This window comes from Eptesicus fuscus, chromosome 17 (assembly GCF_027574615.1).
Source record: "Eptesicus fuscus isolate TK198812 chromosome 17, DD_ASM_mEF_20220401, whole genome shotgun sequence".
Classification (NCBI taxonomy): domain Eukaryota; kingdom Metazoa; phylum Chordata; class Mammalia; order Chiroptera; family Vespertilionidae; genus Eptesicus; species Eptesicus fuscus.
In genome coordinates this window covers 52,331,017-52,352,040 of record NC_072489.1, presented here as the reverse complement: position 1 = coordinate 52,352,040, position 21,024 = coordinate 52,331,017, and the positions used below count along the sequence as shown (strand labels likewise).

Below are 21,024 nucleotides of genomic sequence, written 5' to 3'. Positions count from 1 at the left end.
CTATCATATCACATTTCTGTTGACAACCTAAAAGGCCTTCAATTTTCCAAAATTTCCAAATTGTTTTCCTCAGGCTATTTTTGTATCAGTTTAGTTTGGGAATAACTTTTACGAGCCCTAGCTGTAGATTTTAAAGCAATTTATATGTATAGAAATAGTCCAAGGAAATCCTCTTGGGTTCATCACTCACAAGTATTCTCCACATGATGTTGCCTTGAGATATATCTGATTCTTGCAAACTTGTGTTTATTCATTTTTTTATCAATATAAAGAGAGAATACTCACCTTGACTTTTATGATTTTAGGAACTAAGAGCCAATCATATCAGCTTTTCTCTGCCAGGCAGTTCGTGGGGCCCTTGAGGTTCCCAGTTCAGTCACGTTGCTTAGTGGGGTCTTTACCGCAGCCAGACCCAAAGGGGCCAGGAGAATTAACATTTTGCTGTTGAAACTGACACCCCTAAATAGTTTAAAGCTCTTTGGGGTTCCAAAATGAAGGCAATTTCTGGCCCATTAATCAAAATAAGAAAAACTGAGCCGATTAAGGTCTGTTTTGATTAGATTAGCAAGCTTTCCTGTTTCCTCCCACAGTCAGATTAATCCAAGGAAAAACACTCATTATCTTAATTTTCCAACCATTTAGACAGATTCTTCCTTTCCACCCTCTGTCTCCCTTTACCAGGAAGCTTAAAAATTGCACATGACTTGCTATACTGTACCAAAGGAAGTCACTTTTTAGCTCTATTGCTGTAGTGAGAGTTTTTATTGAGTTTTGATCAGCAGAAAGCTTTTTTATAATCATTTTTCAAAGGTCTGAGAAAAAGGAAGCATTAGAGACCCATCCCTAAATAAAAAGCATACTTGTTATGGAGTTTATTAAGGGTAGAAGACAGGGTGATGTTATTATGGCAACCTATCTAGTCAGCAGAAGAGGGAACGATAAGATTTTAAACCTTGTCATAAAAGAGTGACTATTTAAAAGCATGTGGATGAATTTAGATGTCTCTCTATTTGAAATTGACCTCAGGGACATCAAAATAAGTGTAGATGCTCCTCCCTCTTACTACCGAGAGCTCTAACCAGGGAGGACTTAGACCCCATCGCAGTGGCAAACCCGAGCTTTAATTGAGCAGACCAGTTATGGGGAGGCCCAAATCCAGGCTTCACCGGATCCCACATTCCACCCGCTTGTCAAACAGACCCACTGTCTTGGCGGTAGGCTCCTTTTTCTCCTGGTGCTGTTCACCCATGGCCAAGACCACTGCCGACCTTGGCGGCCTGGCCAGTTGAGCCCAGGTGGACTAGGCCCGTCGATGCCCCTGCCGTGCGGCTAATGTGAGAAGTTGTCTTTGCTGTGGAATTAGGAGCTGACATGAGACGCAGATCTAGTGGCAGAGAGGAAGACGATGAGGAACTCCTGAGACGCCGGCAGCTTCAGGAAGAGCAACTAATGAAGGTTGGTCCTTAAACTACTTTGCTGCAGTCTTCAAGTCAGTTCTCTCCCGTCCATATTTCTGGAGTGACTACTAATGGGCAAGCCACCAAGATGAGCAAGAAGTGGTCATCAAAGCCCTCAAGGGTTTGCTTCTAGTGATTGTAATACAACAGAGTACTGAGTGGGTTCTGGAAGAGGTGACCTGAAGGCTGGAGGTCAGAGGGCCGTGTGACGGTGTGGGCTTTTGCAAGGAGAGCGCGACCCTGTGCGGGCATGTGAGTGTGGTACCTGTGTCGAGAGGATGATGAAGGGCCCAGTAGAGCCAAGGTGTACACCCAGGTTGTTCAACACCGTCCTGCCCTCATGCAGGCTCTCCTGAAGGAATTCCCTTGGAATGGAGTCTTTCTCCAAGTCTTTCCTCAGGACGCATGGGACCTTGTGTGTACATCTGGGCCAGGAGAGAGGGGATGAAATAGACTGCCTCTAATACGCCCTCATGGGCTTCTCTCTCACATGGGCCTACAGCATCCATAAGACCAATAGAAAGGCAGCTATAGCCTGGGGTAGAGGGGCCAGGGCATTATAACCTCTCCCTCCAATAAGGGTTTGATGAATCCCTTCCAATGACATTTTCCAAAGATGCTTAATCACATGGGAAATGCACATGATACGAGTTATATGAAAAGATAGGATGCAGAGTTGCATTTATAGTATGATCCTAGTTTTGTATAATATGTGCCTAAAATGTATTGGATGGATATAAATAAAAATGTAAATGGGTATCTCTGAGTGGTGGGTTATGGGTTACTCTTCTCTGGGTTTTCTAAAATCTATACAATGAGCAAGTCTTACTATTTTTTTTTCTTGTTTTTAAACAAATCAGTGTAGTTTCTTTTTAAAGACTACTATTCCCAATGTCCCCTTCCTACATCAAAAATCCACACACACTCACACATGCCTCCTGAGGTCACCTGCTGGCGCTTTGGGGGAGAGCGAGGGAGGGAGAACATCCTTCTGACGTGGAGCCTGACAGGGAAATGTCAGCCTTGACATTGAAGAGGCTGAGGATTCAAGGTCCAAAACCTGTCCGAGCTCCAGAGGCACCACCAGCCTCTGAGACTATCCATCCAGGCTTTGCCTGGAGTCGGTACTTCTCACAGGACCTTCTAAAAAGAAATTTTTCATGGAAGTAATTGCGGGCTTCCCTTCCGTTTTTCTTTTCCTTGTGAATAGCTCAACTCGGGCCTGGGGCAGCTGATCCTGAAGGAAGAGATGGAGAGGGAGAGGGAGAGCCGGGAGAGGGCATCCCTGGCAGCCAGTCGCTATGACTCTCCCATCAACTCAGGTGAGAGTAGACCCACCACCTCCTCCGAGCCGACAGCAGGCCACCTGCCTGCAAGGGGCCGGCCTTGGCTGTCCCCTTTCTGGTGGACCCCGCACGGTGTTCTCCAGGGAAGGAAGTGTGGCAAACCCACTCCATGCCAACATAGCTTATAGGCATGCCATGGCGCTTCCTTAAATGTGCGTTTCCTTTCTGCTGCAAGTGGGGAGCCCTGAGAGGAAGGACCTCAAGGACACGAGGGTTCAGGTTATAATCGTCAGGAAGAGGGAGACAGCATAATGGGAATCCATAGAGAGCACAAACCAGACTTTCTAAGTATTGTAACTTTACATTAACGTGCTCAACACAAAGCTGAAGGCTCATGGTGTTATGGTTGACACTTTTGAAAGACGTTACTTATATATTGGATATATCAGGATAGTTTCCCCTGCTTATATTTGTCAAAAGCCAGTTCTCTCCTAACCCACAAGGTTGTTCCTCCCATGTTCTGAACTAGTGCCTGCTTTTCTCCCCTTCTGGCTCCTTTAGAAATGCGTTTAGTGTTTACTGTCCGCAGGCATTTTTGCTAAACATGATCTCACTTCATCTTCATGACGAGCCAGTGAAGTAGGTATTATTATTATTATCCCAATTTTGTAGCTCAGGTATAGGAAGTTTGAGTAACTTGCCCAAGGTCACGTCACTAATAACTAGCAGAACCCAGATTTAGGAGTCCAAGTATCATGACCCCAGAGCCCACGGCCTCCACATGGTGCCCTGCCACCTCTCAGATGCCCGCCTGGCATTGACTTTGGGTTGGGTGGTTACTAATCCTCAGAGTCCAAATCAACTCCAAGATTATGTTCTGTAAGAATATGTAGCACTAGACCCACGTGGGTCAGGAAATGAAGACTTAAAAAGATGAAGTGCTTGCCCAGAGATACAGAGGCATTAAGTTGCAGACCCAGATTCAGGCCCAGGTCTGCCTTCCCCAAAGCCCAGCCGTTCCTGAGGCATCCACCCCAAGCCTCCCAGGAGTCCAATCCGACTGATACCTTACATGGCTGACTTTTGGGTCAGTGTTTGCCGCCATATCACCTGAGGCGTGGGCTTGTGCATCCAAAGAGCCCTGGGTTCAAATCGTTGCTGGGCTATTTACAAGTTGAGTGACCTTGGGCAAGATACTTAACTTTCCTTGGCCCCTATTTCTTCTCCTGCAAAATGGAAAGATAACAACAGCGTTGTTAGGCTTGTATCAAGGACTCAGAGATAAAGAATCCTCACCCCTCCTCCGTAATATCACCCCCCCACCCATTCCCTGCATCACCTAATAGGCTGGTGTGTTGTGAACATTTCAGCCCAATATTATTTGGATTATTTTTTTCTAAATCTTCTATTCTGCAAGGTAGAAGATACGCTGCCAATTTCATTGAAGAATGGGACTTCCTGTTTCCTAACAGTTGCTTTTTTACCTTTTTTCTCGCTTAGCTTCGCATGTCCTGTCATCTAAAACCTCGTCTCTCCCAGGCTATGGAAGAAACGGGCTTCACCGGGTAAGGTTTCCCCATCCATCATTTCTGAGTCAGTCGTGGTCGAAGTGCTGACGTGTCGCCGGAACACAGCTGACGTGGTGGTCTGTCTCAGCACATAATGAAAACTGTAATCTCCCTGATCTCCTAGTAAATCACTTGGAATTACGGGCAAAATATTTCTATTGAAAGAAAGGGAAATGGACTTTGGATAACAGAATAGCTTGTGTAAGTTTATGGGAAGACTGGGTTAAGTAAGAGTGGCAAATATTTCCGCAATCAAGCAAAACACACTTATTTGAGCCTTTATCTCTGCTGTAAATATATATATGAAAGCCCAGCTGGGGCGGCTCAGGAAGTCAACAGTTTGATTCCTGGTCAGGGCACATGCCCAGGTTGTGGGCTCAATCCCCAGTAGGGGGCATGCAGGAGGCAGCCCATTGATGATTCTCTCTCATCAATCTCTATACCTCTCTATTCCTCTCCCTTCCCCTCTCTGAAATCAATAAAAAATATTTAAAAATATATATATAGGAAAGTTTTTTACTACCTCCTTCCCCACAACACATGGAATAAATGTTATTGTGTAACTGCGTGGAGAGACGTTTTATTATGTATTAGCAAGAGGTACTTGCTTACCAAGGACCTGCTGAGCAGCGGCATTGATTGTACTACCAAAAGTAAAGAGATTTCACACAAGTCAAAGAAGTAGGAGGGAAATTGTGAGGGCCTAGGAATTCAGTTTGGGAAGAACTCTTAGGTTTTGCAAATCCTTCCTTCCTTTTCACCTGACTCCCAAGCGATCACTGTGGAGTCGGTTTTCTAATGCTGTGTTTCTTCTCATTTCAGCCCGTCTCTACAGACTTCGCTCAGTACAACAGCTACGGGGACGTCAGTGGGGGAGCGCGAGGTGAGGGCGCTGCGGCCGCACTGGACTGGCCATGGCTGAGGTCGAGCACAGACTGTGCAGTGACAAGCACATTAGCTGGGTTCTTGCTGCCTTACATTCCGAAGTGGGATCCCACCCGCCCTCTGCGAGCTAACAGAGCATTTGTTAACATCTTGAAGGATCTCAGTGACATGAGGCCAGGAGAAGCGAGTTTGTAAGAAGCGAGTTTGTAATCGCTTCTGCTGCGTGCTGAGCACTCAGACCCTTGGAGATACAGTGATGGGTGGGCCTACCTTCCACATGCAGACAGCTGAGCCCGGCTGGTGTGGCTCAGTGGGTTGAGCGTCGTCCCATGCACCAAGAGGTCACGGGTTCAATTTCCGTTCAGGGCACATGCCCAGGTTGCGGGTTCAATCCCCAGTAGGGGGTGTGCAGGAGGCAGCCGATTAATGTTTCACTCTCATCGATGTTTCTATCTCTCTCCCTCTCCCTTCTTCTCTCTCTAAAAAAAATCAATGAAAACATTTGTTTTTAATAAATGCTTACAGCTAAGTGAGAATAAGAGAGAAGCTCTATGTGATAAATGCTGTGATCGGAGATGCAGAGAGAAGGCAGAAACGCCTTCGCGGTGTCAGGGAAAACTTCTGCAAGAAAAGGGTGTGTAACTGATAACTGGAACCCGAGCCGGCATTTCCTGGCTTCAGGGAGGCAGACAGGCGGGCACTGTGTACCATACCGAGCGCCAGAGCAGGGAGCGGACGTGGTCATTGGGGGAAGTTGGGGCAGTTGCAACAGGACACAGTCTCGGTATTAATGTTCCCGCGTTTCCCTGCTGACCGTTTCTTTTTCTTCTCTTTGCAGACTACCAGGTACGGAACACTGCCCCTCTTGAGTTGGCCACGCCAGCAGAACAGCCATGTGTCAATCCAGATGGGTGCTGCTGCTCCAGGGAAGGGTTTCTGTTGAGAAGATGCTGATTTGGGTTGATCTGTGGAATCGTTAGTCCACAGCTGTGGGAAGCCAGGGGAGCGGGCATGCCTGTGCACAGTCCGCTGTCCCCGCAGGCGGGGCCGTGCCAGGAGCCAGGCCAGGGTCGGAGCCCTGCCTTGCTATGGCCTTGAAGCATCCTCTCTCGGAGGTCCGCCCATGTACAGTGTATTTTCCTTTTTTAAAAAACCTTCATCGTGGACATTTTCTTTTTTTTTTCTTTTCTTTGTTTTTTTAAAATATATTTTATTGATTTTTTTACAGAGAGGAAGGGAGAGGGATAGAGAGTTAGAAACACCGATGAGAGAGAAACATCAATCAGCTGCCTCCTGCACGCCCCACACCGGGGATGTGCCCACAACCCAGGCACATGCCCTTGACCGGAATCAAACCTGGGACCCTTCAGTCCGCAGGCCGACGCTCTGTCCACTGAGCCAAACCGGTCAGGGCATCGTGGATATTTTCCATTGATTTTAGTAAGACGGGAGAGGAGAGGGAAGGAAAGGGAGAGGCGGGGAGAAAGAGAGAGAGAGAAACATCAATGTGTGAGAGAAACATCCATCAATTGCCTCCTGACCGAGGATCGAACCCCCATCTAGTAGGTGCCCTGACTGGGAATCAAATCTACGACCTTTTTGGTATGTGGCCAAAAGGAAAGAGATGCTTTGGTGCCATTCCTTTTTTCCTACCACCTAAACCTTAAAAATTATGACAGAGAATGAGAAAAGGAAAAATATGCAAAGAAACATGAGATAAAAATAAGGCATGAACCATCACAAGCTTTGTAAATCTTTCTTATATCCCATATACTTTCGTGCTTGGAGCCTGAATTCAGGGACGAGTCACTACCGGTCAGCCAGGCTGTTTCCCCAGCTTGATTGGAAAATAGCAGCAGTCCTGCTCTTGAGCAGCAAGGATCTCATTTTGGAAAGCCCGTGGTGAGGAAGATGGCATCTCTCAAACGGTGAAGAGGATTTGAGATCCAATCAGGAGGGTTCGGGAGCCCGCAGAGGCCTCGGCTCCCCACACAGCCAAGGGCTCCCCCTTGACCCACCTTCTCTGTTGCAGACCCTCCCGGATGGCCACATGCCTGGCATGAGAATGGACCGCGGCGTGTCTATGCCCAACATGTTGGAGCCAAAGGCAAGTGCGGGAGGTAATCGGGAGGTAATCCTAGAAGACACTAGCTTTTCTGTCTTCTCACCATCCTCAGAGTCGAGGCCCGCTGGGCTCTAGCCTGGCGCCCTAGGCCAGCCATGTCCCAAAGCACCTTGCCACCCGGCTCGTTTCGTCACCCCGAGTCAGCAGCCTCACGGCGTGTGCTGCCGCGCGCTCACAGGAAGTGCCAGCGGGTCTCCTGGGACCTCGGTACTCCTGTGGCCCCGCCATGAACCTACGAGGCACGCCCAGTGCTGAGGGGAGCCTCGGCAGGCTGCTCCAGATGGGATGGCCAGTATGTCCCGGTTTGCCCGGGACTTTCCCAGTTTTTGCATTGAAAATCTTGCCTCCCAGGACCCTCCTCGGTCCCGGGCAAACTGGGACAGGTCGGTTGCCCTAGATCCAGAGGTGTCCAAGGGCCATACTCCCTGGGGACCCTAACTGGGACTTGGCTCAGGATGTCATCCACCAGAACGCTGCTCTGGGTCAGCCTGGCTCCGTAGATTCACAAGCCAGTTTTAGAAGAAGATTGTTAAAGAATATATAAAGGTCTCCAGTTCTCTTCTGATGTTTACCTTCATCCCCAGGACATGGCAACAGAACCCCGCAAAGGCACAGGCTCCATGGGGCACCGGGGGGAGGGGGGGACGCTGTGGGGCACATGTAAGAACCTGGAACCTCCCATGTCCGTCATTATAATCTTAGGAGCTCTGTCTGGGGAGTCCTAGAGCTTCGGTAGATTCTGTTTGCTAATAAAATGATCCACAGTGTTCTAGAAGAGATGTTTTTTTTCTTCACTTCTCAGATATTCCCATATGAAATGCTCATGGTGACCAACAGAGGGCGCAACAAAATCCTGAGAGACGTGGACAGAACGCGGCTGGAGGTAAATAAATAAAAACCTAGTCCCAGTTGCAGCTCCCTGGGCATTCCCTCCAACTTTCCCCTAATTGGGAAATGTTGCTATGAAGGCAAAAAAAAAAAAAAATTAAAAGAGCAACCTCATAATGTAGGTAGAATTTAGTAATACCTTTGGAGAAAAACCCACATTTATATTTAAAAGATCAGTATTAAATACCCCCCTCCCCCCCGCCCCGTCCCCAGGAAAACCCAGTATGATTTTCGTCCTTTTCTTTGGAAACTTGGTGTTGCCATAATTACGGCTGGTGGCGTAGAGTGGACTCTCCATCCCTCTTCCGATGGCCCCAGCTCCCTCCTTCCCCGGCCTCGGTTGAGTTCATGGAGAGGGGAGGGAACGCTCAACAAAGAGGTTTGTATGAGCAGGTTTCCCCCGGCTGCTTCCGCATTCCTTGCTGAGGGTTATCCGGGTACACATACCCAAGACCTCCTTAGACACGGAGCCTGATCTTTGTATTTTTCCATCTGAATGATTTTAATTAAGAAAGGCCCTGGCTGCCAGCCTCCTAGAGAAGGGCTCCTTTTCCCCGACAAAAGGCTGTACCTTTGTACACAAGGTCAGCCTGGCACTGAGACTCAAGGCGCTTGTGCCCTAAGAGCCCGTCTAGGAGGGACAACAGGTGGAAGTTCTCTGTCGTGGGCCAGGCATCCATCCACCTCAACGCTGTGGCTGAGCCAGGGGGAAGCCGGGGCTCCCCACGGCCCCCTTTGCGAGTCTCTGCCCGGCTTTCTTATTGCTGTGGTCCATTTCCTCCGCATCTTCTCAGCATCCCGAGGACCTGGAGCAGAGTCCCCTCCAGCATGATAAATCACCTTCCTCTGCCCATCCCCGCTCAGTGCTGTTAGAATAATAGTTAGTGCGGCGCCAGCCCTTTTGCCTGGAGGGGAGGGTGCCTCACCTGGCCAACCAGGCAAGGAGGAAGGAGGTGCGGTGCCTGCTCACAAGCCGCAGAGGTGTGCTCCTCTCGCATCGTTCTGCCTTGCTCTTCGGGACGATTCCTTGTAAACTGGAGAGCCGCCCCCACGGCCGCCCGTGTGGGCGTCAGGACTGACCACGGTCTGTTCTCCCTCCCCAGCGCCACCTCGCCCCGGAAGTGTTTCGGGAAATCTTCGGCATGTCCATACAGGAGTTTGACAAGTTACCTCTTTGGAGACGCAACGACATGAAGAAAAGAGCAAAACTCTTCTGAGTCCCACGCAAGACTCTTCTGAGTCCCACATGTAGACAAGCAATTAGAAGGCGGCCTGCCGATGGCGGTGACGCGTAGGATGTTGTATTAAGCTTTGAACTGGACTGGAGAATTTGCAAACTACTGCCCCTCGGCAACCACCAGAAGGGGGAAACCTCATGAAAACACCCACGAGCCAAACACGGGGCCGACCAACGGCAACACTTGCCAAGAAGCCATGGGGTAGAGATGTCTATGTTCCCACACATGTGACCTTTCACACCACCTTGTGCACACGACAGGGGCCCCTTCCCTGGTCTCCCTTTCACCTTTGCCCAACCATCGTGCTCACTGTCTGGGTAAGAGCCAGCAAGTGCCCTTAGGATGCCGCATGGAGCAAGCAGCTGTCGTCATCCCCCGTCTGCGTCTGTTTGTGATGTAGCATGTGGCTAAGGAGCAAGAGCCTGGGGGCGTGTCCACGTGGGAGCAGCCGTGTGCACCCCCCTGCGCCCCGGCCTCAGGCAGCTCTGCTCCTGTGGGGGGAGCCCCGAGAGGGAACCCAGTGGCTACTTGAGTGGGCTGAGTGGCAGCCGGAGCCATTTTTAACAAGCCCCTTATTCTCCACTGTCATCCAGGCCCTGGTTTGCAAATTACTTTTCTTTTTCTTCATTTTAAGGGGGAAGGAACGAAAGGGAAAGCTCCATCACTCGTTTTCCCGCTTCGGATAGTGTGACTCATGCGCGCCCCCTGTTGGCAAAGAAAGGGAAGGGGAGATCGCCTCTAGATTGGCACAGGTGCATGCTGTTCGGTGATTCTTGCCCAGCGGCCATGGCACTCTCCTGTGCCCTCCCGAGGCCAGTTCCCACCCTCCGCTCTGCACCTGGCATCCGCTGCATTGAATCTCGCCCACGCTGGTTCTGGTTTTTTTCTAGGTCTTTCCAGTAGTCGGCTAAGGAAAGGCATGGTTTTCTGTTTGAAGGCTCTGCAACTCCAAGGTAGATGGCCTGACACCGATTTCCTGTGGCCTTTTAGCTCTCCTCGCTCGGCACTGTTGACCCCGTGTGTGTGTGTGTGTGTGTGTGTGTGTGTGTGTGTGTGCACCCACACGCACTGCACCTTCTAACTTATTTTACGCGCGGCTCGGCCAGGGTGGACCAGAGCAGGTCTGCTCCGTGGGCTGGCGCCGGACTGCAGTGTGCGGTGCTGCCCCCTCCCCTCCGCCCTCGCCTGCGATTGGCAGCCTGTGTGCCCTAGTCTTGGCTTTGCTCTGGCAAAGTGTGGGCGCGGGGACCACGGCGTATTCCCAGCATTCCCCGGCCACCGTCAATAACCAGGCTCCCGGCGCCGGGCGGGTGGAGAGAGCTTGTCATTGTGGGGTGGACAGAGGGCCCTCCGCGCTTTCACTGGTTGAGGACAGTGGTCGGCAAACTCATGAGTCAACAGAGCCAAATATCAACAGGACAACGACTGAAATTTCTTTTGAGAGCCACATTTTTTTAACTTAAACTATATAGGTGGGTACATGGTTATTAACTTAATTAGGGTACTCCTCAGCTGGCCTTTGCTAAGAACTCAAGGGGCCAAAGAGCCGCATGTGGCTCGCGAGCCGCAGTTTGCCGACCACTGGGTTGAGGGGTTTGCCCCGGGCACCTGCAGACCAAACGGCCCCGGGGGAGCAGCTGCAGTGGTAGGTAACGCGCTGAGCCCAGAACCCGTTCCCACTCACTCAGCGCGGCTTTCCTCGTCTCTTTGGGAGTCGGTTCTGTGTCCGCCTTGGAAGACAGCAACGCTTCTTTCCATGTCAAGCGTGTGAGCAAATGTAACCCACGCCAGGCAGACAGGCGTCGCCCCCACATGCCAGGAGCCTCCTGTTTGCAAGCAGAGCCGTGCCGTGCTCTGGAGAGAGCGGGCATCGAACCCTAACGCGGAGCGGGCTCCCCAGCTCCCCTCCCCGGCAGAAGGCTCCGGCCGGAGCAGCCTGCTTCTCCTGACTGCCCAGCCCCGTGAGCGGCTCCCACACACCCTCCGCGGTGTGAAACGGGCCCCGCACGCTTGTTCGCAGAATGTCCAGGCCACGGCCCCGCGGACCCGTCTTCTCTGCCTGAACCCCGCCCCGCACTGCACATACACATCCCCGGTTACCCGTCACACGAGCAGGGATTGCTCGCTTCGGGGTGGATCACACACCTGGCGAGACCCCCTGGCGCTGACACAAGGGCTATGTCTGCGCCTTGGGCTTCCTTACGATTCTTTCAGCGCGCTGAGCATGACGGGGGGGGGGGGGGGGTGTAAGGTGGGGGGGGAGAGGCCTCGGTGGCTCCGGGAACAGCAGTGCTTCCTTTAAAGATTCTTCCAGAAAAGCCAGGCTGCCATGCAGGCCCCCGCGTGATGTACGATGAGGCATAAAGGGCTGGGATACCCTTGCACCGCTAGCTTTGCGGGTGGGTTAAGGGATGGGATGTTCAGGATGCAGCTCCTTCCATAACCGAGAAGAAACTGCCTTCTCTGCCGCCTGGGACGGAGGAGGGCGCTGCGGCCAATAAGGTGCAAAAACAAGAGAAACGCCCTGTTTCTCTGCTCTGCCCTCCGCTCGCTCTGCCCGCTCCGTCCTGTGGGTTCCCAGCTGCGCCTCCCCTTCCCAGGGGAGGGGAGGGGAGGCCGCAGCAGCGCTTTGCAGCCGTCCCCCTCGCAGTCAGGGCGTGTCCATCCACTCTCCTCGGAGACCTTCTTGGCTGGAAATGTTTATAAAACCGTCACCTAATTTCTTTACACGTGGAAGCAAACACCTTTTTCTAAAGAATTGCTTCTCAGATGATTGTATAAACTATACATGCTTTTTGCTAGTTTACAAAATTCGAATTAACCACTTTGGACTAAGTAGGTCTTTCTAAAAACTCTTTTACGCAAACTTGGTGTTAGCAGCCCTCCTGTGTGTGGAAGGGGCAGGGACCCCCTCCCCCCCCCCCGGCTGTGGGCCCACAGGGCTTTCTCCCTGACGTCATGAGCGAGGGTGGGAGGACCTGACCTCTGTGTCCCCAGCCCTCTGTCCTCTGAGGCAGGCCCCGTTTTTACAAATCACTCTTTTGTATTCCTGGCCGCTGTTGGATCAGTACCTCCTAAGCCAGCCTGGATTTCAGCTGCTTTTTAAAATTATGTTCCTTTGACACACCAAGTGTTGGCCAGAATGCCCTCAAACTCACCCCTTCGTGCTCCTTGCGAAGAACCTTCTGCCCAGAGGGAGGGATACCTTTGCACTTGAGGTTTGCAGGGACGTGGCCACGGCTCAGTGATGATGTGCATTAAGGGATCTACCGGACGGCGTTGCAGTGAAAAGAAGGAGAAACTTCCACTTTGGCACTGAAGAGGGAAATCACTGTCCTTCCATTTGCTGCCCAGGAAACGGGGGAGGGGGGCGGGGGGGGGAAGGGTATGGGGAGATGGTGACTGATCCGCTTTGCATATGGATGTTTGTGTTTTTATTGGGCAAGTTTCATTCCTGGCAAGCTCAGAAAAACGGGGGAGGTGAGTAGCTGGAGCTGCCAGGAGCTTGTTCAGCAGTATCTGTGGGCACAGCAAAAGGAAAGAAACCCAGCATTCTCTGATGCTCAGCGTCACTGGGCGGAGGTTTGTCATCGTCAAGTAACCTTCTCCCCCAGAGTGTCTCTCCGAGCCCCTTTCGGAGCCTGCCCGCCGGAGGGGGGAGGCGCTGACCCTCAGATGCCAACATCCAGAAGGCGCTGAGCGCTTCGTCTCTGCTCCGGCCTGTGTCTCCACCTGCGGAAGAGATCGACGCCGCAAAACCGATGTTCTGTGGGGGTTTATGTAACGTGTGTGTGTGTTTTCTGTGAGTTGCTGGCAGTCCTGCATCCAAGTTCTCCCAATCCTTTCCGGGTCGGTGGGGTTGATGGGATTTTTTTTTTCACGTGTCGGAAGGTCTGCCGTTCTCCCCGCCCTCCCTCCCCTTTTCTGAGCTGTGGAAGCAACCATGTGGAAGACGTGCTGTGTACCAGATGTGTCGTGTCCCCCGTGAAAGTGAGTGGGTGTCCGTCTGCACCCCGAGTGCCGCGTGCTGGTCCGCAGAGGTGGCCGGCGGCCCCCGGGGCTGTGCCCACGGCTCCGACCTTCTCCTCGCTCCCGTTGCAGCAGCACTCGCCCCTCCGCGCTGTCCCCGCGTCTCTGTTGTACTCACGACTCGGTGAATAAAGTGCGTGCTTCGTTCGTACACGCCTCCACGCGTGTGTGCCTTCCTGTTCCCCTGCTCCCCCTAAGGATCGGTCCCATTCGTAGAAGCACCAGCCCGACTTCCAATCACCAGAATGAGGTCAGAATCAAACCCAGGCCTTAGGCACGCGTTGATATTGCGCAGGAAGGCGGGTTGGGGTGGGAAGGGCAACAAAATAGCCCTGGAAGGCTGGCCGGTGGTGCTCAATGGCTAGAGCGTCCGCTGGTGCAGGGAGGGGTGGTGGGTTCGATTCCACGGGATAGCCCAGCGCTGTGTGTCCAGTTATCCAGACCATCGCGACGAAGTCGACTGGAGGAAAAACAAGTTTTCATCGAGCTACTGGCCTGGCGGGTGTTTGCCTTGGTGACAGTCTCGTCTTTTGGACAAGGCTGGGGGCTTGGGGAGGTCTGGGGACAAGGGCGCCCGGAGTGCAGGCCGTTTTACTAAGAAACCAGCAGGCAGTGGGAGGAAAAGATCCTTCAGCTCGCGGACCTCCCCTGCATTATCAAATTTGAGGTGAAGGAAACCTTCATTTTGATGTATTTGATCTTCACCGCCAAGACTCGGGGCTTGCCAGAGAATACCGGGGTCTGTTTAGACTGGCCGTGGCCCCTGCTCGTGGCTGTCCTGGTCCCTTTGGGCTGCTGGTGCGGAAGCCCCTGGAAGGGTGGCCTGAACAGCACACCTGTGTTCCTTGCAGTTCCGGAGGCTGGGAAGGCCACGGCCAAGGTGCGGCAGGCCAGGTGCCTGGGGAGGGCCTGCTGGTTGTAGGTGCCGCCTTATCTGTCCTCACACGGGCAGCTGCGAGGAAGTAAGGTCTCCCACGTCTCTTCCTATAATGCTGGGGCGTGGGGTCCTTTTTTCTGCCCAGGGCCACTTGGATATCTGTAACATCATTCGCAGGCCATACAAACTCATCAGCTTAAATTGGTCAAACTTGTTCTTAAATATTTTTATTGATTTCAGAGAGGGAGAGATAGAAACATGAACGATGAGAGAGAATTAATGATCGGTTGCCTCCTGCACGCCCCACACTGGGGATGGAGCCTGTAACCCGGGCATGTGCCCTGACTGGGAATCGAACCGTGACCTCCTGGTTCATAGGTCTGCGCTCAACCATTGAGCCTCACCAGCTGGGCTTTAGTCAAACATTGAATTAACTCACCCCTAATGCCTTGGCAGAGCCAGAGCAAATGATTTCGCAGGCCTTATACAGCCCACGGGCTGGACGCTCCCAACCCCTGCTAAGGGTACCAATTCCATCCTCCGGGCTCTATCTCTCATGATCTAACCGCCTTCCGTAGGCCCTGCCTCCCAGTACCTTCCTGTTGGGGGTTCGAGCTTTAACATGAATTGGGGGCACACAAACACGCAATCCAGAACCCCCGTCCAGGACCAGTTGCACTAGCAACCGGTAGACCCTCACCCACAGCTGGAAGCAGGTTATTATCCAGACAGTTGCACAGTTAGTTCACTGTTGTAGAACTCAGGTCAGGAAACCCCTCCTGGAGGCCCGTGTCCCACTAACTTCCGCCTCCAGCCACACCAGCGTCACCACTTGGGTCCGCAGTGACCACAGCCATGGTTTATCCTCCGTCCTTTGCTTGCGCTCTCCGTGGCATTTGCCACGATTGGTCACCATCGCACTGAAACTCGACTCCCTGCCTCCCTCGGTGGTTAGCCCTCACACACTCTCAGCAACGCTCCCAAGACTGTGTTGGGAGTCCATGGCCCTTCCTTCGAGACTGACCTTTGCTCGCCCACTGCTCAGCGTCCCCCCCCAGAACGCCCCGCCTTCGAATCCTGCTCTCCAGCACCTCCAACCCACTGAGCGTGCCCCGAATGCACCATGCCCTCTCCCCGCTGCAGCCTGGCCCACGGCGTTTCTTCTGTACAGTGTCCAAGGCTTCAAGGCGGTAGAGCGCAGCGAGGACCCGGCCCCGGGGAACAGGCAGTGGTAACATCACTGTTGGAAATCAGTGGTCCACAGCTCCTTGGAGTTCCCATGTGTATTTCCCATGGGCCCCCTTGCCCTAAATCAAAGGCACGCCTGAGACACACCCTCCCTATGAGCCTGTCTTGATGGGCCCATCCCGGCCTGCCCAGTGAATTCTTTGCATGCCTGAAGTTGAACATCACCTTAGACACTTGCAAGTGTTGCCCAGTACTGCTAGCTTTCCATGTGTTTCTGCTCCCCTTAGTGAGATCTCAGTGTGGGGTGCCAGGCTTTGTGCTAACCGTATCCCACATGATAGGTCATGGTAGCTCCACTATACAGGGGAGGAGACCAAAGCTCGGGGCTCGAAAAACATGCCTGATCACTCAGCCAGTGAGCCCCAGGGCTGGGCTCACCCAGGTCAATGCCACTTCCAATCCCACGCCCTTTTCCTCTGCGTCCCATTGCCCGTGACCTTCCAAAGGCCGGGGCTGTCTGTGGCTCCCACATGCTAAACCTCCCAGGGGCACTGCACAAAGTGGGTTCTCTGGGGGAGACTGGCTGGCTGGTTCCCTCCAGCCTGGCTCTGAGCCCCATCAGCTGGTGATGAACAACAGCTGGGGGTACTCCCTAGCTGTGTGTCTTAAGGCCCATTATTTAGCCACTCTAGGCCTCAGTTTGTTCAACTGAAAAATGGAAAAAATCAAAATGTCCATCAAAATGTCCATTGTTGCTTAATTATTATAACACGAACAGTACAAAGCAATCGCTCAAGAAACTTTAGTGATTTTTATTCAGCGTAAGCAGCCACTTAGACCTGAAGAACCCCACCAGGTCTGGGGGCCTCGGTTTCCTCATCGGTAAGCTGGGCGGGGAAGCCTGCTCCGGCCATCTCATTGGGTGGCGAGGCCACAGGAAGTCAGAGCGCTCAGACACAGGTGAGTGTTACACTAACAGGTGGTGTGGGGTCAGGAGGCTTTCTTGGTATTATTTTTTGAAGTTTAATCATTTGTTAACTTTGCTTTCTGTGCAGGGCTCCCCCCCCCCCAACCCCCAGTCTTTACAAGAATACTCCAACACAAAACAAGCTCACAGCTCCTTTTATACGCTTCAAGAATAGCCCTCTCTTTGCCCAATAGTAGTCTGAGATTGAGATAGGGAGTAATGATAACAGAAATCACGTGGCTGTTGAGTGCAGGCTATACCGTCAGACTGCCGGGGTTTGAGTCCAGCCCCACCAGTAAGTAGCTGGGGAACGAGGGACAATCGACTCAACTTCTCGAAGTCTGAATTTCCACTCCTGTAAAATAAGAACACCTACCTCCGCGGGCCACTGTGAGACTCCTGTAGCACAGGACCCACAGCACGATACAAAACAAGCCCTCAAACATCACTCTTATAGAAAAAGTTGCTACCATTTAATAAGGATTTACTATCTGCCCAGTCCTGAGCTCGGTATATCACATGGTTGATGTCACACAGCTCCTTACCACCCCTCCCCTCGCCCCCCCACCCTCATCTCCCAGTTCCAGGCCCAGCACGTGGGCAGGTGGCATGAGGCGCCGTGGCCAGCCAGGTGGCAGGCTGCTGTAACGGGGAACATCAAGGTGCGTGCCTGGGGCTCGGCCCTTCCGGGGGGGGTGGGGGTTCAGAGCTGTTGGGCCGGTGTTTCCTTGGTGGGGAGGCGGGGGGAGGATTGCCCTGGCCTACAGGGATGCTTAGAAACAGCAGCCAAAGAAGAGCTGAGGCTCCTTCCCATGAAAGTTGTCTCTGCTTCCAGAAAGATCTTAACAGTTGTCTGACTCAAAGGCAGCAGAGCTGAGCTGCCAGTCCCTATAGTATTGGGGGACATGCCGGAGGCTCCACAAAGCCACCAGTCCTACCCAGTCCCTCCTGCCCAGGGCTGGCAGGGGGCCCCTCCTCCCCACAGAGCCAAACAGCCTCCCCCCACCCACCCGCCCGGGTGTGTCCCCAGCGCTGCCCGGCCCTGCTGGACGGGGCCCATTGTTGGCCGGAAAGCCCTGGGAAGGGTGGGGACTTGGTGCTGGCAGCTTTGGAGAAAGGCCAGGGTGGTCCAAAGCCTAGTGCCCGCAGCTTCTGGGCGACCCAACCCCCACCTGGAGGACCTGTTTTCCCCACCCCCCAAATTCCCTTCTCCCCACATCAGGCCAGGACTCTGATCAAACCTGCCCCTTCGCTCCCACGGAGCTGGGCTGTCCCAGGGAGAGGGCTGGAGCAGGTCAGGGCTCTGGGCCGGGGTGTAATGTGAGCAGTTTATTTTACTTTCCAATCTCAACTGGATGAAAATGCTCTCCAGGGCCGGCCATTGTGCCCAGCACAATAGCGGCCCCGGGAGAGGTTTCTCTGTATTTATTTGCGCTGTCCCCCTGCTGCTGCCTCTAACTCGGCCCTTCCCGGCAGATACAAAGAGAAGTTGGCTGGGAAACCCTCCCTCCGAAGCAGAGGCTGCTTCCACCTTCCCTTCGCCTAACTTACTTAGCCCTCCCAGCACATCCCGAAGGGCCTGGAGGCGGGCAGAGCCTCTCTGCTTGGGGCCCCAGAGCCTGGGAATCCAGCCCCGGGTCCAGGGTCCAGGAGTCCAGATGCTAAGAGAGTGGATGGCGGTGGTGATGGCCGCAGCTCACATTGTCTGAGCACCTCAGGGGCGCCCGGCGCTGGGCGAAGACTTCGTGCAGATTATTTCATCGACTCTGCGAAGGGCAAGCCCAGGACTAGGAGAGGCCCACTGAAAAGCAAGTGGGCTCTAGCGGGTTTGGCTCAGTGGATAGAGCATCAGCTTGCAGACTGAAGGGTCCCGGGTTCAATTCCAGTCAAGGCCATGTACCTTGATTGCAGGCTCAATCCCCGGCCCTGGGCAGGGCATGCAGGAGGCAACCAATTGATGTGTCTCTTTCATCACTGATGTTTCTATCTCTCTCTCCCTCTCCCTCTCTCAAATATATATATTATATTTTAAAGACAAGCAGAATTCTAGCCCCTCCCACCAAGTCCCAAAGCCACATTCCTGTTAATGTCACAGCTCTCTGGAGTCTCCATGTTAAAACCTGTTTTTCTATCGATTTGCCAAAAGATTCACCTTTTCAAAGATAAATACCAGCCTTTCTCAGCAAAGCGGAGCCTGGCCGTGGGTGGCATTTCGTTCTAAACTGGACCGATGCTGGTCCAGGAGGCGGGTACCTTCATTCCTGCACAGTCTCCACGGTATGCTCCTTAGGGAAACCTTAGACCAGTGGTTCTCAACCTTTCTAATGCCGCGACCCTTTAATACAGTTCCTCATGTTGTGGTGACCCCCAGCCATACAATTATTTTCGTTGCTACTTCCTAACTGTAATTTTGCTACTGTTATGAATCGTAATGTCAATATCTGTGTTTTCCGATGGTCTTAGGCGACCCTGCTAGCGGTTCTCAACCTGTGGGTCGCGACCCGCTGCTGTAGAGCCTAAGACCATTGGAAAACACAGATATTTACATTACGATACATAACAGTAGCAAAATTACAGTTATGAAGTAGCAACGAAAATAATTTTATGGTTGGGGGTCGCCACAACATGAGGAACTGTATTAAAGGGTCACGGCATTAGAAAGGTTGAGAACCACTGCGTTAGACGATGTACCCTGTGTTTTGTGTGTTTTTTTAAAAATAGAACCAGTACCCCTGTCCTCCACAAAAACACCAGGCATTTCAGACAATTCAGAGTCAATGGCTAGTATTTATTCATCATTGTTTTCATCAGACGGCTGCCAGTGAAGGTGACACTTTCACAAGCACCGCCTGGGTCCCCACCAGCAGCCGGTTAAGTGTTGTCCTCGGTACACAGATGGGAGGTGGTCTGACTGGTCCAGGCCTGGGGAGTTGGGAAGGAGCCCAGATGCGGCCCCAGGTGGGAGGGCTAAGCTGGTACTTCTGTCCATGAGGAGATTCTGGTTTGCTAGGTCTGGGGCGGGACCTGGGAAGCTGCCTCTTAACATTTAAAAGCTTCCAGGGGATTCTGATGATCAGCCAGGCTTGGGAACCGGTGCCCCACGCTGCATGGTCACGGGTCAGGAGTGGAGTTGGTCCGTGACTAACCAAGCGTCCACTACCAGGCTTTACACTCATTGTTGCCCTAATTCATGGGACCAGAAAGCAGACAAGGCCCAGGACGTCTGCCCTGACAGAGGCCTCCAGCCTTCAGAGGCCTCCCTAGGGGATCACTGGCATCTTCGCTCAGCACAGCAGGGCGTACAGCCCTCTGAGCAGACTCCATCAGAATTTGCTCAGATGTCACCTCATTTGCAAGGAGATGAGGGAGACTGTCTCCATTTAAAGACAGAAGCAGATGAGAGGAGCACAGTTGCTTGAAGGAAAACAGAGGAGTAAACAATTACTGGCCTGATTGATTCTGGAATTTCAGCAAAGCCCCTCTGGGGAACGCTTCTCCTTGGGCTGCCGCTGGACGGGACGTGGGCTGCAGTGGGTGGAGGATGGAGGCGTGGAGGGCGGTGCCAAGGATCACTGGTGAGTCTCTGGGTTGTGCAATAGGATAGGTGGTAGGACCTGCCGTGTTCTTCGAAGGAAGAGCAGATTAGGGCAGAGAGGTCAGGAGGTCAACATGACAACAAGGGTTAAACCAGAGGGAGCAGCACCTGATTGAGGGCATCACTGTGCAGGGGCTTCAACGGGAATGGACACGTGCAGCCACACAAAAGCTTGTGAGTGTTCAGAGCAGCATTATTCATAACAGACCAAACACGGAAACAGCTCAAACATCCATCGGTTGAATGGATACATAAAACGTGACATACCCATACAATGGAATAGTAGTTGGCAACAGAAAGTAATGAAGTACTGACACATGCTACAACACGACGGACCTTGAAAACATCACGCTCCGTGAAAGAAGCCAGGCACACAAAGACCATTTGAATAGGATGGTTTGGGGGAATATTATATAACTAGAGGCCCAGTGCACAAAATTCGTGCATGGCGGGGAGGTGCGGTCCCTCAGCCTGGCCTGCACCCTCTCACAGTCTGCAATCTGAAATGTTCAACTGGATCCCTGTGGGATTGCACCTAAACTGGCAGTAGGACATCCCTCTTGCAATCCGGGACTGCTGGCTCCTAACTGCTCACCTGCCTGCCTGCCTGATCACCCCTAACCACCTCTGCCTGCCAGCCTGATAGCTCCTAACCACTCTTCCTGCCTGCCTGATCACCCCTAACTGCTCACCTGCCTGCCTGATCACCTAACCACCTCTGCCTCAGCCCACCACTGTGGCTTCGTCCGGGAGGTTGTCCAGAAGGAAGTCTGGAAGGTTGTTTGGCTGTCCGGTCTAATTAGCATATTATGCTTTTATTATTATAGATTCAATTTCTATGACATTTCTAGAATAGGCACATCTATATAGTCAGAAAATAAATTAGTGGCTACCTAAGGCTGGGGGCATGGGAGAATGGGG

General features: G+C 52.5%; 1 protein-coding gene across 1 annotated transcript in view; it reads left to right on the top strand.

Annotated features, from left to right (window-relative positions):
• The window catches only part of ABLIM1 (actin binding LIM protein 1), a 185,328-nt gene extending 173,660 nt beyond the window's left edge, over positions 1-11,668 (top strand). The window contains exons 16-23 of the mRNA XM_028149531.2: positions 1,364-1,455; positions 2,668-2,779; positions 4,244-4,308; positions 5,134-5,194; positions 6,035-6,042; positions 7,229-7,303; positions 8,124-8,204; positions 9,313-11,668. Of these exons, the coding sequence (XP_028005332.2) occupies positions 1,364-1,455; positions 2,668-2,779; positions 4,244-4,308; positions 5,134-5,194; positions 6,035-6,042; positions 7,229-7,303; positions 8,124-8,204; positions 9,313-9,426 (608 nt within the window). The 3' untranslated portion in view covers positions 9,427-11,668. The remainder of the gene's footprint in view (positions 1-1,363; positions 1,456-2,667; positions 2,780-4,243; positions 4,309-5,133; positions 5,195-6,034; positions 6,043-7,228; positions 7,304-8,123; positions 8,205-9,312) is intronic.
• Positions 11,669-21,024: the final 9,356 nt, after the last annotated feature.